Raw genomic sequence first — 18,014 nt, forward strand, 5'->3', positions numbered from 1 at the left:
TTAAACATTTCCAGTTACTTATATCCAAGAAAGACTAATGAAAACTGTAACACAAACAGGAAAGGATGATCAGGGAATGAAAAATCTCTTTTCTGAGAAAAGCATAAAAATTCATTTGTGTAGCTAGAAAAACAAGGGCTGAGATCTGTTTATGTGCAGAGTCTATATCCCATCAGAGGGATATTCACTACAGAAGGAAATAGGTTTTAAATCAGAAAACAATTTCAGCACAGAAAAAAACGATATTACAAAGTTAAGCTCAGTGAAGTTTGTTTATTATGTAGGAAAACTTATGGGAATTTTCTGGTAGGCGTGGCAGTGCCAGGAAAAGAATAATAATAAAAAAGTCCTAAGCCTATATGGAATTTCTTAAGTTTATAGAAGAAATTACACACATGATGTTTGTAACAGCAAGGGAACAAACTCAGTAAAGTTCAGGCTACTGGATTGTACCTACACAGTAATATAATTGTCAAATACAGAAAAAATGCGCCTCCTGGCAGAGTCAGAGGTGCGGTTACCGTGAAAATACAATAGGAAGTTGTCTTTTCAAAATACATCTCCTCTGCTGCTGCGTGATCATTCTGAAACAAGAAGTTTTTTCCTATGTGGATGTTTGACCTTCATGAAAGAGAGGCTTTTCTGCCTGTACTAGTTTGGGTGGTAAGATTCTCCTTGTGTACACAAGATTCTGACTTCACAGACAGAAAATAGTGACAGCTTGAATTCTGTAGTAATAAAGGAGTGTTTTCTGTAACTTCAGTAGGCTGCTTCAGTATACATGTAGTGTGTCTAGGGTCAAATTTTAATGTTGCTTCAAGTGGAGTAATAACAAGTGGTGGTATCTCTGCTAACAATGCATTCCATTCTTCCTTTAATTATTTTTAACCCTTATATCTTCTTTATTTTATAATTAATAAAATTTTGTTTGACCTATTTTTCTGTACTTAGTTGCATATAAAAGTATAGAAATTAGTTATATTCTTAAAATTTGTAATTTTTTGGTTCTAGAAGCCTTCATATATGAACTTGGTAAAGCTAACAAGAAAATAAATTTATTTGACATAACCTTTTCCTGTAATTCTGACTGACTACCTTGAAGAGAAGAATTCTTTCTTATCCTTATGCCAGGAGCAAAAGTACTTTAATGACAGCTGTCAGTTCTAGAAGAATTTTGCAATTATAAAGTTAAGAACTGGCATCAATTGCTTAATCTGATTCTGGGATATCAACCAGAGACAAATACACGTTAGGAGCAGTTTAAGTAAAATGTTCCTGACTTGAACGGGTACTTCTGAGGGTCCTTCCAACTCTTTTTTATGATTTTGTAAGAAAGACAGAAAATGTTTTCATGGTATTTCTTTATTTGTTTTTCATGTATGTTAAAAGGAGAAAAGAATTCTGCAAATTAAAACAACAGTGTAAAGGTTATGAAAACAAAGCCCTTCCTGAGGGCTTTTTTTGTATGTTGTTATAAATCCTTTTTGATTATTATTCTTTTTACCTGCAGAAAAAACAACAATAATGATAAAGAAAAATGTTAATGTTGGAAAAATATTTATTATTATATACTACAAAAATTTTATATTAAAATCAATTATTGTTTTGCTTTGGTGAAACTAGAAGTAAATCCTGTATTAGTAAAAACAGATTTTGGATACATTTACATGCAGTAGTTAAAATGCAAACTAAGAAGTCAAGGTAAGAAACCAGTTTATCTTATTTGCTATATTTGAAGTGTGCCCAAATGTACACAAGAGAGTCCTGTTTTCACCATTTCTCCTAAAAATATTTTGTGAATTTGACATGATAGTAACTTGTAACCGTTTCACATTTTTTTCAATTATTCAGATGGTGGATGTTTTTAATGTTTCTCTTTTTTCCTTATATTTTTTTAATACTAGTATCCACCTTTAACCTCTCCAGTTCCTGAATTTCTCAAAACTCCCTCTGCAATCGAACAGCACGTTACACGTTCTACTGCTACAACTACCCTGACCACAAATACTGTATCTGCAGCAAAGCCTGGGCCAACATTAGTAAAGGTAGGTATCTGAAATAATGGCATCTGAGGACTATGTTCTTAATCTATGTCCTTTTCCAATGCTATATTTAATGAAAAAAATACACGAGTAACATTATAGTGCCTATAACTAACAACAACTTTTATTAGTGTTCAGGAGAACATACTGGGTTGTTTACTGAAAGCTTTTGTATGCTAAGATCAACCACTAACACTTGTAGGGTGTTGTGATTTAGCCCCAGCCGGCAACTAAGCACCACACAGCCGCTCGCTCGCTCTCCCCCGGTGGGATGGGGGAGAGAATCAGAAGAGTAAAAGTGAGAAAACTCATGGGTTGAGATAAAGACAGTTGAATAGGTAAAGCAAAAGCCATGCACGCAAGCAAAGCAGAACAGGGAATTCATTCACTACTTCCCATTGGCAGGCAGGTGTTCAGCCACCTCCAGGAAAGCAGGGCTTCATCACGTGTAAGGGCTACTTGGGAAGACAAACACCATCGCTCCAAATGTCCCCCCTCTGCCGCCGCCTTCCCCCAGCTTTATATGCTGAGCATGATGTCATATGGTATGGAATAGCCCCTTGGGCCAGTCTGGGTCAGCTGTCCCAGCTGTGCCCCCTCCCAGCTTCTTGTGCACCTGGCAGAGCATGGGAAGCTGAAAAGTCCTTGACTGGTGTAAACACTACTTAGCAACAACTAAAACATCAGGGTGTTAGCAACATTATTCTCATCCTAAATCCAAACCACAGCACTATACCAGCTACTAGGAAGAAAATTAACTCTATCCCAGCTGAAACCAGGACACCGGGACTGGCCCATTATTTCAAGAGGTCCTTACAGTACAGTTTACAAAAGTTTTCAAGCAGAACTATGCATTACGTTGCCATGGAAGTTTTTAAGAAGTAAGGACTACAGATTTTTGCAATATTGATTTTCTACTTTCTATTGGTGAAATTAATCTTTTCTAATATAGTTTTGTATGGAGAATAATTTAATGGGAACAGAGGCAACCGCATTCATAGTCTACCTGTAACCAAACTAGTGAACAGCATTGCTCCTTTTCCGCAACTGTTTTCTTAGTTCATTTATTGTATAAGCAGAACGCACTATGAGAGAAGTTACTGTGTCCTTGTATCTGAATATCAGAAGAACATACTCAGTTCTCTTTTCTGCGCTGACCTAGCCAGCAGCATGGAAAGCTTTTTCAAATACAATTAGAGAGGGGGTTGTGGTAGAAGATGTCTATAATATTTCATTTCAGCAACTGTGCCAAAGATATTCACCTGTGTAATGATTATATGTATGTAGACTTCTACCTAACTACATGAAATTAATTCTCAGGTAAATTTACAAGGATGACCTCTAATAGTCAATTTCTAGTATAAATTTAGCTATACCCAGTGAAATCACTGGACTTGTACCAGCTTACTTAATGCAGGACCATAATGACAAATTCAGATATTCCCCAAAACAGGCTATCTGTGTAATAAGTGTGCATGGACCAACACAGGATTTCTGCTTTGATACCTTCTGTATGACTAGGTAACTGCCTTCAACTTTTCGCTGAAAATAATTTAAAGAGCTTGTAAAGGAAGAGAGTTTTACCACATGCGCAGGTATTGCTAATAAGGGTACTGCTGAAAGTTTCATTAGAGTAATCCTGTAATTTATAGGACTGTCTGTTCATTGTTTTAATCTAGACCTGTAAGTACTTCTGACCTGCACGTGTTTACAGATGGACTTTAGGATACTAGCTTGTACAAAGTGCTAAGTGGCTTTGAACTGTTTAAGAAGAATGTCTCTTTGCAGTGACAGGTCATAACTAGCAGAATCCCTTAGCTTCATTTGTGCCATCTATTAAAAAAACATTCACAAACTGTGATTTGATGACCCCTTCTTGTGCACAGTATAAGCCAGCTGGAGTACGTTAACTGTTCAAGGATGGTAAGCGATCCTTTGGGCAGGTTTGCAGGGGTAATTGTATTCAGCAACTCTTCACAGTAAATGCGTTCCTGTATGCTTTATCTTTGTACCTTGAGTAACTGCTTGTAAATGAGATGTCAGTTATAGTTGTTTCAATCTTTTCCATCCGTAAACAGCAAAGCCACCCAAAGAACCCAAATGATAAGCATCGGAGCAAGAAATGTAAAGAACCTAAGCCAAGGGTGAAAAAATTGAAGTATCATCAATATATTCCACCTGATCAGAAAGGTGAGAAAAACGAGCCACAGATGGACTCCAACTATGCTCGTCTGCTACAACAGCAGCAACTGTTTTTGCAGCTGCAGATCCTGAGCCAACAGCAACAACACTACAACTACCAGACAATTCTACCTGCACCGCTAAAGTATGTTAAGCATTGATTGTGTTCTTTAAAGAAAAGATTCGTGCATCAGTTATAGACTTTGTGCTTTAGAAGTACATATGTTTTGCAAATGTTAAGAGGCGGTTGGAACCCAAGAAAACTTAAATGGCAATATGCATCACCGTGGGTATTATTTGCCTCATTTAACAAGGTGATAAGGTGGTTCTCTTGTTAAAATACTCCTGAAGTCTGATAAGCCTTTAAGTGGTCCTAGTTATTTTTGTGTGACAGGGAAACAGAACCTCCTACCTGTCAGATGCATTTTTTTTTTTCCCATCAGATGCGTGTTTGAAACTCAAAAGCATTTATGTGAAAGCAAGCAAGTTTTGACACCATTTTCACTCAAATATGACATAGGTAGGCAGAGCAGAATAGAAGGTTACAGACGATGGCTTTTACAAAGACACGCACTATTGTTGTGTTTTTACTGTCTTTTTACATCAGTTTCACAGACCACATTTTTGCAATTTACAAATAAGAAGAAACAGTCATTTTAAATTAGGTAAAATTTCTATGTTGGTTATAGCCTCACCTCTAATGCTTATGAATTCCTCATCAGTGTTGATCTCTAGCACTTTTAACAGTGAGAAGTATAATTTCTGATTAATAGATAGAAGCAGTCAGAAAACTAAATCTTCAAAGAGTTGCCAGCACCCTATAGCGGAATGAGAAGCTGACTATCTGCAGACTTTCATTCTCACCATCTAAGACCAGTCTTTTCCTAGAAGTGCTTACAGTATAACATGCCAGTCACACAACCCTAAATTCAAATTACTTTCAACTGGGTTTTTTTTTGTTTTTTTTTAAATGAGTTTTCACTGAGTTATTTTTCTTCAGCAAGTGAGGCTAGAAAAGTTAAAGATACCATCTGTGGTTATATTTATAATTACCATGTATCCTAACATTTGGACTAGAGATGTTTCTGCCTGCTTACCCACGCTTCTTATGTTCCATTTACTGACATTTCAGAAACGTTTCTTCATAAATCAGTTGACCGAACTAAGAGAGCTGACTTATGCTACCTAGTGTAAATGATGGAGTTTTTAATTTTTTTACAATTATTTTGAGATCCTTGTAGGAGATTCTTCTTATGAGTACAGCCGATAAAAATGCGTCATCTTCAGAGTAAATTGCCTTCACATTGGTCCTTACTATATATGAACAGTGGACGTGTATGTAGGGTTGATCGATAGAGTTCAATATTGTGGGCTTTTTTTATTGATGTCAAACAAAAAAGTAACTAGTTGCCCTAGCTGATGATTAATTTGTATAAACTGATTCTGCAGTCCATAGTATTCTTCAGGGATGCCATGACAATAATAAAACCCATTAAGCATAAATTAGTACGCTTAACTGAAGAAAAAATAAAATATCAACACACACTGTTATGTTTTCTTCTCTGTGCTGTTTTACTAAAAATATTTAATGGTAATGTTTTATGTTAAGTATTTGTAAATAAAATAAATTTGTTCATGAACTTGATAGAGACTAGATTCAGAATCACAGCTTCTTGATTGAAAACGTAAATATATTTAGCATTGACATTATTCTCCTCCTTTTTCTTATCACTTGAAGGCCACTGAATGACAAACAGAGTAACAACGGGAATGCGCCACTGAACACTTTGAACAACAGTACACCAACATCAGCTGCCAGCTCACCAAGACAGAACAGTAATATTCCTAGCCGGAAACCAGGACCTCTACCTTCAAGCTTGGATGACTTGAAGGTAAAAAATAAGAGGGATTTGTCCATTCCTGTGCATCGCTGTAGGTGGTTGTAACTTGCAAACTGTTACTGTCAAGAATAAGCCTGGATATTATTTACCAATGAAAACTGTACTTTTCTCTTAACTGTTTAGAACAATGTTGTCAAAGTTTTCATACACAACTCTTCTGGACTTAAATATTTGTTTTGACCTAGCCTCCTCACAGGCATGTGTTCTAGAAACTACGTTTCTTTCCCAAAGCATTAGAAGAAGAATTTCGGACAGATTGCATAGGTGCATAATTTGATACCTTGGGCAAACTAGGTATCAAAGGTGCGCTTCATGTGAAGTTTTAGCCCAGGCAGATTCAAACACTGGAACAGTAATTTCCTTATGACAATTTTAGTATATCAGTGAAGAGGTTTAGTTAAGCAGTATAAGTTAAAAGATGCCCTAATAATAACATATTCAGAGAGGTCACTGCTATAAAGCCAACACAGAAATAACACTAGTAAAAGAGAATAGAAAAGAAGAGATCTTTTTACCAGGGTTCAACACATCATCTGAAAATGAACACTAAATTTCATAAAAGCTTCTTGAAGTTTATAAATAACTGTGTAAACTCTGTTTAAACTGTAATATGAAGGCATTGCAGAGGATTTTCTTCCTTCAGAAATACATTACCAGGAATTAATACTGTGAGGGACCTAATGAAAGTTAATCTGAAGAAGCTTGTGGGGGTTTACATTCAGATCATTTCAATAGCAACTACATGAATGTGCCAAACCTGAGCGGGGGAGTAGGGACATCTAGTGGGAAGTTTATTAATTTCTCCCTTCCTTTACCAAGGCGTGTTGGGTTTCTGAGGGATGGGAGTGAGTATTTTTTTTAGATTTGAAGGGATAAAAGAGAGGTTTTGGAAGATCAGATTCTCAAGACAGTAATGTGTGGTCATCAGCTAAAGCCAATCTTTTAATATGAAACAAGTCTATAAAATGCAATTCAAACAACAGTGTTTGAAATAAGCTTTTCAAACTTTTAAGTTATTAACTATTAATTTTTTGAGATATTTAAGTTAATACCTGAATTTGTGTTTTGCAGTGATTAAAGCTGTTCACTTATCCATTTCTGCATAATTTATTGGTATTCCTGCTAATGTGGTAACAGTAACATAAGCCATACTTGGAGATCTGCTGGTGGTGGTTTTAACACTAAATCATCTAAATCAGTTCTGATTAAGAATTCAGAAATGCATTGTTGAAAAACAGAAAAATTGGAGTGCACTCTCAAGCAAGTGTAGAGGATACCAGCCTGGGGGAAACAGCTCATAATCATTGTTAGGTAGACAGTTATTTAACATAAAATTGCTGTGGTTCTTCGAGATGCACATGGATTGCTGTGACTTTTCATAATTTCCAAATCATGAAGATCTACAATTTAAAATTCTAGACTGGCAGAGTACTGAAATATTACTGAGGTCACTACCTTTTATTCTTTTAGAGTTGGTTCTAACGTACATATAGCCCAAACACTCTACAGTTAGATGCGGTGTATGCATATCATAAACAGAAGCCATTCATTGTTCTTTTTTAATTGACATTTTGAAGCACAGAACTAATTTACACTCAGCACATTTTCATTTCACTTTGTCTGTAAGCTTACTGGAAAATTGAGAACATATTTCTATCAGAAATTAGATTAATTTTGACTGCTTATACTTTTTGTGTTTGTAAAAGAAATCCATATGGCACCTAGCTGTAACTGTTCAGTTGCTAATTAGAGAGAGAGCCTTGTGTTTGATGGGTCTATTGAATCTTCCAACTGACCTGATAAAATTTCTCAGAAATAGATCTATCTTTCTTGATGGTGTAACAAAGGGGTTCAGCGTGCTGGTGTTCAGTGCTTTTATCTGCACTTTTATCTGCATCGCGTACAGGTTTGCTTCAGAAGTTTTTAGCCCAGAACTGGAGCTGTATGTTCATTTTCCCATTTTGAATATTTATGAAAAATCAGCATAACTTTGCTGCTATTTATTGTACAACAACTGAACACTACTAAAGTTTCAGCCACTTAAACAATGAAAGTAAGTAGCAGGTCATGGAAATGTGCTCACGGATTATGCACGCTGTCAGAACCCAGAGGTGTAATAACTAGCGAATATGCCGAAAAATAATTTTTCTTACTAAGATGTAGTAAGGTGGAATGTATATAAGTAAGTTTTAATTTTTTTTTTATTTTTTTTTTATTTTTTTACTATTGTGCTTTATTTTATTTCAGGTAGCGGAGCTTAAAATGGAGTTGAAATTGAGGGGATTACCAGTATCTGGAACAAAAACAGATCTTATTGAGCGTCTGAAACCCTATCAAGATCTTAATAACAATGGGGTTGCTACTAGTAGCTCTGTTACAGTAACCACTTCTACTGGGGCCACAGGTAACACTGGGGAAGTGACTGTGGCATTTCCTGTTGCAACACTAAATAAGCCAGTGGCTAACACGATATCCAGCTTTCCTCCAGAAAAAACAGCTACTGGACCTGGCTGCAAAGTAGTAAATACTGAAAACATCAGCTCTCCTTTGCCTATATCTCCCTCTCCTTCAGAACAATCTAGTCTAAGCACAGATGATACTAGTATGGCAGATACTTTCACAGAAATGATGACCATGATGTCACCATCCCAGTTCTTAAGTACTTCGCCACTAAGAGCAAATATGAGTGATGATAATCAGAATCGCAGTAGTGGAAGCATCTCAACCATGGAGTTCGATGTAGCAGAAAAGGACCGCAAGCTTCAAGAGAAAGAAAAGCAGATTGAAGAGCTCAAAAGGAAACTGGAACAAGAGCAAAAGCTTGTGGAAGTACTGAAAATGCAACTTGAGGTTGAAAAACGGGGACAACAGCAACAGTCTCAGGCTTCTGGTAACTCAACTGCTTTGGAACAGAAGCAATTCAGTCCTGCTGTCAAAGATGAAAATGCTCTTACTGACTGCTCTAGTACAAGTCAATCTGTACCTGTAGCTAGTCATTCTTTAGGACAATCGGTATATACTAGTGGCCAGAATCCAGTTGCCAAAAAGGCGGTTGTTATCAAGCAGGAGATACCTGTGGCCAAAGCTGAACCTCAGAATGCCATTTCTCAATTTTATGTTAACCCACAGAGGCAGCCACAAACTGCAGTTGTTGCCCAACCTCAAGCTTTATTAACTACTCAAGGAACTGCACAGCTTCTCCTTCCGCTGTCTATCCAGGGACCGAATTCTACCACTGCAGTGCAGCTACCAGTTGGAAATATAAAGTTGCAGGTAAGGGTGTTTTTATTTTTCATCATGTATACTGCATGGTGCTATTTGCATAATTTAGCATAAATAGGTAAATGTGCTGCTTGTAAGATTAACTTAAAAATCAGGCTTAGCCTGTTTCTGCTTTAGGGAAAAGAGTAGAAAAACTTAAGAGCCAATCTCTTTATAACTTCTTCTAGTACTTGCTTTCTTTGCGACTTTTGTTCCCAGATACTCCTTCCTGAAAAGTAATTCTTACCCTGTACTGCCTCCATGCACAGTTGGTTTTGATTTATATCAGCATATACCCATATTTTGTTAACTCCAAATTGTAATAGACAGCTACAAACCCAGTACTTTATTTTGAGGTATACCTGTTTGCAAAATGCGTGCTTGAACTTCCTTGTGTGGTGATGGCTCATTATATTTAAAAATGTGAATGCTGGGTTGTAGAACTCCAGTGGAGTTATAAAAAGAAACCATGGTTACACAAATATTATTTCTAGGCTGATTATAGGTAGTATCACAGTGAATAAATACAGCATAAACCAAGACAGGTTATAAATGAAGAGGTATAAGAGTAATCTGACCAAGCTGAAAGAGTTTAACCTGTGGGTCTAAGGTAGAATTAAGCATATACTTCCCAGTGGCATTACTGGGACATAGGTAGATGAAATCCCCTGCCACCCACATGGTTATTGTGCCAGCAAAGTATTCTTTCAGCTCCAGCGTGCACTTGGGTGTTGTGGCGTGTTGTGGACCTAGGCTTTGGTGCTAGCGTGTGCACCATCACATTTAGCAATACTTATGAGGACTGTAAAATTCTGATGGGGATGGGCTCCACAGTCCACAGTGCAAGAGCTATTCCTGGTAGCTACACACCCAGACAGATCTTTGTCTAAAATCCTGCTAGAATTCTGTAACAACCTTAAGCAGCTTGTTCTGGTATTTCACTTCACTGATATTGCAGAAAGTTTTCCTAACTACCAGCTACCTTTCCTGAGGTTAGACACTGCTTGCCTTTCAGTGGCCATTGAGAACTACTATGATCTCCTTAAAAACAACATTTTTCTTGCATCATCAGTTTTGTCTTTCTGGTTACTCAAACCCAGTTCTTATAGTCCTTTCTTGCTGGTTATGCTCTCTCTATCTCTTAATATTTTCATTGCTCTTTACTGATCCCTCTCCAGTTTGTCTTTATCTTTCTTAAACTCTGTTGGCAAAATAAACGTCACCTTGTAGCTGGGAACTCACCAGTACCAAACAGAGTAAAAATTTTGTCTCATACACAGTTCATGCTCATCCTTCCCAGAATACTTGCTATTGCTATTCTGCATAATCTGTGCAATAGATTTTTACATGATGTAATTTCTGTAAGATACGAATAATGCAAATATTTTATCTTCATCCTTCAGGCTCAATCACAAGCTGGAATACAGACCCCATCACAAATACCTGCTCCTATTTCTTCCTCTGGCCTGGTCCAGACAGCACCTCAGATGCATACTCCACAATCAAAACAAAATACCATCACGCAGCATGCACTTGGTCAGACCCAACAAATCAGAAAGGTTTGTGGATAGCAATAAGCATTACGATAAATAGTTGTGTAATCTAATTCTAGGCAGTGCTTTTAGAATCTTTTATGTGTCATCTGCGTCATATATAAATGATCGAGTCACCTAACATGAGTGTACCATGTTTTTCTGTGTGATACAATGGGCTTGGAACTCCTTCTCTTTCCAAAATATTAGTCTGTGCAGGACTTTATTTTTCAGTTGCAAATAAATACATAAGGATAAAGACTTTTTATCTTAATGGTACTCTTATGGCACCACTCTTACTACGTTCTTCCTTATGCTTGGCACAAGTGGTATACCAGGTACTCCAGTCAGTTTCTCTTGCTTGCCACTGGCTCAAAATGGAAGATTCTTGTAGGCAGTTCTTAAGAGAAAGCTTTTGCCTATGGTTTCAGAGATTTATTCTTTTATAGGAGTTCCTTTTAGTTTTCCTACTTTCCCTGTTGATTTCATCCTTACTTATGAAGAAAGCTATGGACTCAGATGCTGAGGGTAGCAATTCTAGTGAGTCAAAACCCCACTATACCTATGGTGCATCTCTTCCTGAGGAATGCAGGGAATGATTCAGAGAGATATCCTTCTCTGCCTCTCTACCCAAAACAATCAGCTCTGAAATTTCCCATTCCAAAACAGATGTTCATCAGCACTTGGATGCACAGCTGTGAGTCCCAATCCAATCATGTTCATACGGTAACTGATATCAACCCATCAGCACCAGTCATCACAAACGAAAAGGTTTTGTCCTCTTTTGAGCCTCTTCCAGGCTGACCTCTATTATTACGAGCTCACAGATTGGTTTTGGACCTTTCTTGCTTCCTTATCAGGCTATCGAGTCTAAGGCTCCTATCACTTAGGAGAACAATGTTTTTCAGCCTGCCCCAAGGAAAGGATAATTCAGAAACAACCGAAATTTCAAGATGAAGAGGGTAATTTTTACAGTATGTTATGTAACTGTTACAAAATATCTCAGCCTTCAAAGTTTATATTTCAGTTTACAAAAGTGCATCATAAAACCCATGTTGTGATGTGATTTGGGGCTTCTACCTGTGCAGTGTCCTCTAATCTGTTTCTGCTAAGGCTTTTGTTCCAGGTAAGACTTTATCTTAGAAGATATATGATTATGCCCTGCCATTCTCTAGACAGCTGGCTAACAAAGGGGAACACACCTAAATGAGCATCATCACTCTTCAGACTGCTTGTTCAATCAGTTTAATTTCAAGGATATGAAATTCCTACAGAAGTCAAAACTGGCATATATCCAAAAAGCAGATTTCATCTAGGTTCTCTGGGATTTGGTGAGGGGCTAATCTTACCTTGCTAATTTGACAGGTCCCATATAGAAATTTTCCAGTCATCCTGAGGCACATACTTGTTCCAAAGACTAGCAGTTTGCTTCCTTTGCTATCTAGAAGTTCCTTGAAATGATTGCAGGAGATAACCAAGAATTGTACCCTCTGGTCTTTCCCCCTATTCAGATCAGTTGTCATGGAGACCACATAGTTCTCAGCAGACTTTAGTCTGCATCTTGCTGTCCTGGAGCTGAACAGCCTGCCTATCCTAGCTGTTTTTCTCACACATCTACTGCCATCTTTTACACAGGAAACCAGACGGCGTAATTGCACTGGTTTTTACATCCGAATGTAAAATACTGACGTGATACGATATATCAGGACAGTCTTCATGCATTCAGCATTAGATCCGCTTGTCTGCTGTTTGCATTTCATGATGCTTGGATATTTCAGCAGGCAGATTGAGCTAATGAACTGTGAGTGAGTAATGCTACTTATTAATTTAACACTTTTCAGTGAAGTTGGTCTTCCTAATAGTGATCACCTCCATAAATAGTTGTTTTCCAGAACAAGTTTCCTTTGAATCCATTTAGACTTTCTCAGATAGCTCAGATTTTTATGCAAACCAGTTGATTATTCCATTTATTTTCTCCTACACACTTGAGGTGTCAAGATCTTCACATTCTAGCTACCGCACGGCCCTTGTTCTTCAGTTCATTCAGTAATAAGGAGACATCTGCACAGCCATTCACCTCAGTGGTAGACAGCTGGAAAGCACAACAGTTTTCACACAGATGATCCAGGAGGCTAACAAAAACTGCATTAAGCCTTCCCACAGCAGACTTAATTTGGTATTCAGATTGCACTCCACAAAGCTTATCCTGGCTTTATCTCCATCCCTGATCTAAGATTCATCACACCTTTGTCATAAAGGTATCTGGGAGTGATACTGAATTTAAAAGAACAGCCTTATGCATTCATACATTCATAGCTCTTTTTCCTCTCCCTTTAACGTAAAAATAGGAGAAGTAGGATACTGCTTGGAATCATTTGCAATGAGTGTATGGACTATCAGTTGAAGAAATAAAAAGTTTATATACCAGTAATCAAATTCACAGTTGATATCCAAGGTTCATCAGTTATATCTTTTGCCTCTCCCTCACTACTCATAGATATCTGTAGCTAAAAGAAATTAGAATTATATGGCACAAACCAAACCATTCTGTCTTAAAGCAGGCAGCATAGGATAAGTGTGGATACATACACTAGTTTGTATCAGGCCACAAATAAGTTCATTTTATTGACTGTCCACGAGGTGGGGAGATCATGCATACTGTATTAAACCGTTCCATACTCTTCTGAATGTATTTCGGAAAAATTATATTACACTTTCTCATGCTTCCTGGAAAACTGCAGGAAAATATTTTTAGTTACCAGTGATGAATGAAAGCATGTCACAGCACAAAGTTTCTTTCAAAGAGTAATTTTTCTAGATTTACAAACTATTCCACTGGAGGGAAAAAATCAGTATAAATAACATTCCATTAATAGGGAATTTAAGCAAGCAAGTATTTAAAAAAGAAAAAAAGGTCTTAAACTTTATTTATGTGATTTACCCAACGTTATTAATGAAAAAAAAAAAAACCAAAACCACAACTTAAGACTGACGTATTAATCCTTTACAGGTTTTTCCACCTACCACATCAAATACAGTATTTTCCTATCAGACTGCACCGGTTACAACACCTTCACAGTCTTTTATTAATAAAACATCAAACTCTAACATTCACGCTGGTAGTAATCAGGTTCCCTCTGTGCAGAATGGACCTGCTACTCCTAATAAGGTAAGATTAGCCCAACAATGTTCCATAAAGTTCAGTTTTATATTATTATTCTTAAATAGCATGTGACTGTGTGCATACTGCAGTTCACTCAAGGAGGAAGAATGTTTTGTAGATTTTAATAACACATATATGTATGTATGTGTGAGCAAGAAAGAAACTATTATTTTATCCCTCTGATTACCTATGCTATTGTTATTTGTAAATATGTAGATTGGTACGACAAAATAGGATAATCTGTAGAACTTGATACATCTTGAATTCACTGGAATGTATTGTTTAGTCATTATTTTGTTATTTCACGCAGCCTGGCTCTCCATCTCAAGCCCAGCCTTATATTGTTCAACAATCCCTCTTCAACAACACAGTATCCAAGACAAAAGATCCTCCTCGTTATGAAGAGGCCATAAAACAGACCCGCAATATTCAGACATCGCACCGTGAGGTAGTTATTTTCTCCTGTTTAGTCTATTAAAAACATCTTTTTTCTTTAGAATTATCAAAGCCATTGCTTATTTTAGTTTTTTGTTTGGTGTCAAGATTTTCTAACACATGCTGTTAATATTTTCATAACAGTGTCTACCTACAGGACTCCTGTTTCATGATTCTTTTTATTAAAGCAACAGACACGTAAATAAGTCTTACAGTGTCCAGTGATATATATAATTGGGATAATGCTGCTATTGCTACTTAACAATAACTAGCCTTCAGCTGACTTGTTTCATGGATGTATGATACCCAAACTTTACACTTAAAAGAGAGAAAATACATTCATATTTTCCAAAGTGAGTAAACTTAAGGAGGATGTGTGCGAGTGTGTTTATACACACTTAAGCAAACATATATATAAATGAGCATAGGTGGTTTCTTCAAAAGAGTCTATATTTAGTGAGCTTGATGAATAATCTTACAGAATGCTTTGTCAGTTTACCATGATACCCTTCCTGTTGGAGGAAAGTTGCAAACAAAACTAATGAGCATCCTTAACCTCACGCGTTTCAGAACTATCCCAAAAGATAAAACCTTGTAGTGACTTGGTATTGGTTGCTGGTTTTGTGGTGGCAGACACTGAGGCAGAAGCATGGGTCTCTAATGCCATTTCATGTGTTCTTGGCATGTGTGAGACATCCTCACGGTGAAGGCACACGGCTCTTCTTATGTGACTCTGTTGCTACCAGTTAGCAAAGTGCCTCCCCATTGGCCTTTTTCAGGTGCTAAATCTCCTGATGACAAATTATTTCCCATCTCTGGAGTATAACCAATGTTTTAAAACAGTGTTTTAGTTTTGAGACCATCATAAAAGTCTCCACTTTTCCTAGACCATTTTTGAAAGAATGGGTTTGTGGGGGTTTTGTTACTTTTTGCCTCAGGTTCAGATATTCTGGAGATGGCTGTTTAAAACAAACAGATAAGCAGTTGATGAAAGCTTCCTCCCCTTTAAAAAAGAAAAGAATGAAGAATGAAAAAGAAACATGAATTTACAAATTGGGGAAAAAAAAAAAACGTACCTAACAAAATGCATCTTACATGATGGCTATTCGCAGAATATCTTTGAGAGAAAGCAGTTCAGGGTGCACCCCCAAAGTCCTGCAGTTATTCCAGATACTTACCCTGCTACAAACCAGGGTTAGTAATTCTTCTTATCCCTAGTTTTCTGCACCTCTCTTCTAGGTTGCCTTCATGAAATCTTTGTCTTGCTTTTCAGATTTTTTCCTTATTCCTTTGTACTGAAACTGACCACAGGGATTACAAGTGTCTCTCCAAACTATTTCTCTGTTTTCTAGATTGACAGTTTCATATGAAGAATTTTAGTCTTGAACCATAGGTTAGTACTTATGTACTATTGAGAGAAGCAAGGATCAATCAGCTTAGGAAAAAATACTACATGAAAAAGAATAACCCTTTTCTCATGCACTACAGGTTTCCAGTGCGCACAGTCAGCAGATGGATGATCTTTTTGATATTCTCATCAAGAGCGGAGGTAAGCTAATTGACATCTGTGTAATATAGTGATTTAAAACTTGATAATAAAAACTCAGTGCTATAATCAAATGAAAGAATTCTTCCAGGGAGAGGAGGTAGAAGCTATCCAGCCTGGATGAAACTAGTATTTCTGAAAGTTTGCAATAATTATCTATTAAAGAAAGCATTTACCAAAACACATACAGTCAACCTGCTGTGGAACTTCTCTGCTTGTAAATTAGCCCAAGCAGACCTTTACAATAGTCCATTCAGCATTCAAACGTGTACTGCATTCAGCTCTGGGGCCCTCAACATAAGAAGAACATGGACCTGTTGGAGCGAGTCCAGAGGAGGTCCATGAAGATGATCAGAGGGCTGGAGCACCTTTCCTGTGAGGACAGGCTGAGAGAGTTGGGGTTGTTCAGCCTGGAGAAGAGAAGGCTCCGGGGAGACCTTGCAGCAGCCTTCTGGTACCTGAAGGGGGCCTGCAAGAAAGCTGGAGAGGGACTTCTTACAAGAGCACCTAGTGATAGGACAAGGGGTAATAGCTTTCAGCTGAAAGAGGGTAGATTTAGATTAGATATAAGGAGAAAATTCTTCATGATGAGGGCGGTGAGGCACTGGAACAAGTTGTCCAGAGAAGCTGTGGATGCCCCATCCCTGGAAGTGTTCAAGGCCAGGTTGGATGAGGCTTTGAGCAACCTGGTCTAGTGGAAGGTGTGCCTGCCCATGGCAGGGGGCTTGGAACCAGATGATCATTAAATTCCCTTCCAACCCAAACAATCCTATGAAAATAACACCTTAGGTTAGCACGGATGTATTTTATCAAATTGGAAAAGTTGAGCAAGTCCATGTAATTGTATATTGAAATTACACAAAAAATAGAATAAGGTAAGAGTTGAAGGATGTTGATATTAAAATTTCATTAAATATAACCATGTATTATCAACTCGAAACATGAAAGACACATTACTGGAAAAAGTATGTATGAACCACATAGAGACATTAATGAATAACAACTTTCTATGTCAGTTAAAACAAGGGAGCTATCAGAAAGGAACTGAAATAACTAAAGTAATATACAAAGTAGCTTTGCAGTAAAAGGAGGAGGCTTTCAGGCATAATTAGGCTTTGTAGACTAAGAAGCTATTACAATACTGGGAAATGTTCTGGTGCCAAGCAATTCAATTAACTTAATGTTTTGTACTACTGTTGTATAAGGATCTTGACAGCAGTGAATGCCAGTACATAAGTGACTGATTGTAGGCTATTAGAAGATTTTAGCCATATTCTAAACATCAAAGTATTTTCTCTTTTTCAAAGCAAATTGCAAAGTCAGCTGAAGAACATGAAGTAGACAGTGACAGACTGAGATAAGTGACTTGTGCAGTGAACAACTAAATTCAAAAATGCTTTCAGTGCTTTTATTAAAATATTGCATGGGTAGTTCAAAGAAGTTCTACCTCTAGAACAGAGGACGTTAGGAAGATTGGTGTGCTTACTTAAATATTTGCTTTGAGTGTTACATTACTAAACCTATTTGATCTTAAAGGTAACAATTGCTCCGTGTTTGCAAAGTTGCCATAAAAAAGCAAACGTTTCCTGATCATCTTTATGAAAAACGAAGTAAAGCAGTCAGGGCTCTTGCACTTACGTGAGTTCTACACTGAAAAATGTTTAGTTTATTAATGTACTTCAAGAGAGTGAGAGGGTCCGTTTAGTAATGTTTTGCTTTTACTAAGCAATCATTTCAATAGATGCTCCTACAGGTTTGCTTGGAAAACTGGTGCAAAATGTATTGTCAGGTATACTTTTGCTGGCAGAAACATCATCTGTGCCAGAGGATTTATTTGTATATTCTGGTCTGTCTGATCTTGTGTTTGGACTCCATTCGCATATAAGAATTAATTGGAACTTTGCTTTATTTCCTTTTATTGTTACTGCCACTATCTTACATGGAACATCTTGA

The 18,014-nt window shown here is 37.2% G+C and overlaps 1 protein-coding gene across 11 annotated transcripts in view; it reads left to right on the forward strand.

The window, feature by feature from the left end:
- MRTFB (myocardin related transcription factor B) overlaps window positions 1–18,014 on the forward strand; it is an 88,567-nt gene that overhangs the window by 64,612 nt on the left and 5,941 nt on the right. For 10 of the 11 annotated variants that reach the window (XM_087730695.1, XM_087730700.1, XM_087730699.1 and 7 more), the window contains 8 exons: window positions 1,905–2,045; window positions 4,121–4,368; window positions 5,962–6,115; window positions 8,372–9,397; window positions 10,789–10,944; window positions 13,928–14,086; window positions 14,391–14,528; window positions 16,004–16,064. In XM_087730695.1, the coding sequence (XP_087586821.1) occupies window positions 1,905–2,045; window positions 4,121–4,368; window positions 5,962–6,115; window positions 8,372–9,397; window positions 10,789–10,944; window positions 13,928–14,086; window positions 14,391–14,528; window positions 16,004–16,064 (2,083 nt within the window). The remainder of the gene's footprint in view (window positions 1–1,904; window positions 2,046–4,120; window positions 4,369–5,961; window positions 6,116–8,371; window positions 9,398–10,788; window positions 10,945–13,927; window positions 14,087–14,390; window positions 14,529–16,003; window positions 16,065–18,014) is intronic. The other variant, XM_087730705.1, reaches the window with a different exon arrangement.

This window comes from Nipponia nippon, unplaced genomic scaffold (assembly GCF_047370975.1).
Source record: "Nipponia nippon isolate SJK-2023a ecotype South Korea unplaced genomic scaffold, ASM4737097v1 scaffold_5, whole genome shotgun sequence".
Classification (NCBI taxonomy): domain Eukaryota; kingdom Metazoa; phylum Chordata; class Aves; order Pelecaniformes; family Threskiornithidae; genus Nipponia; species Nipponia nippon.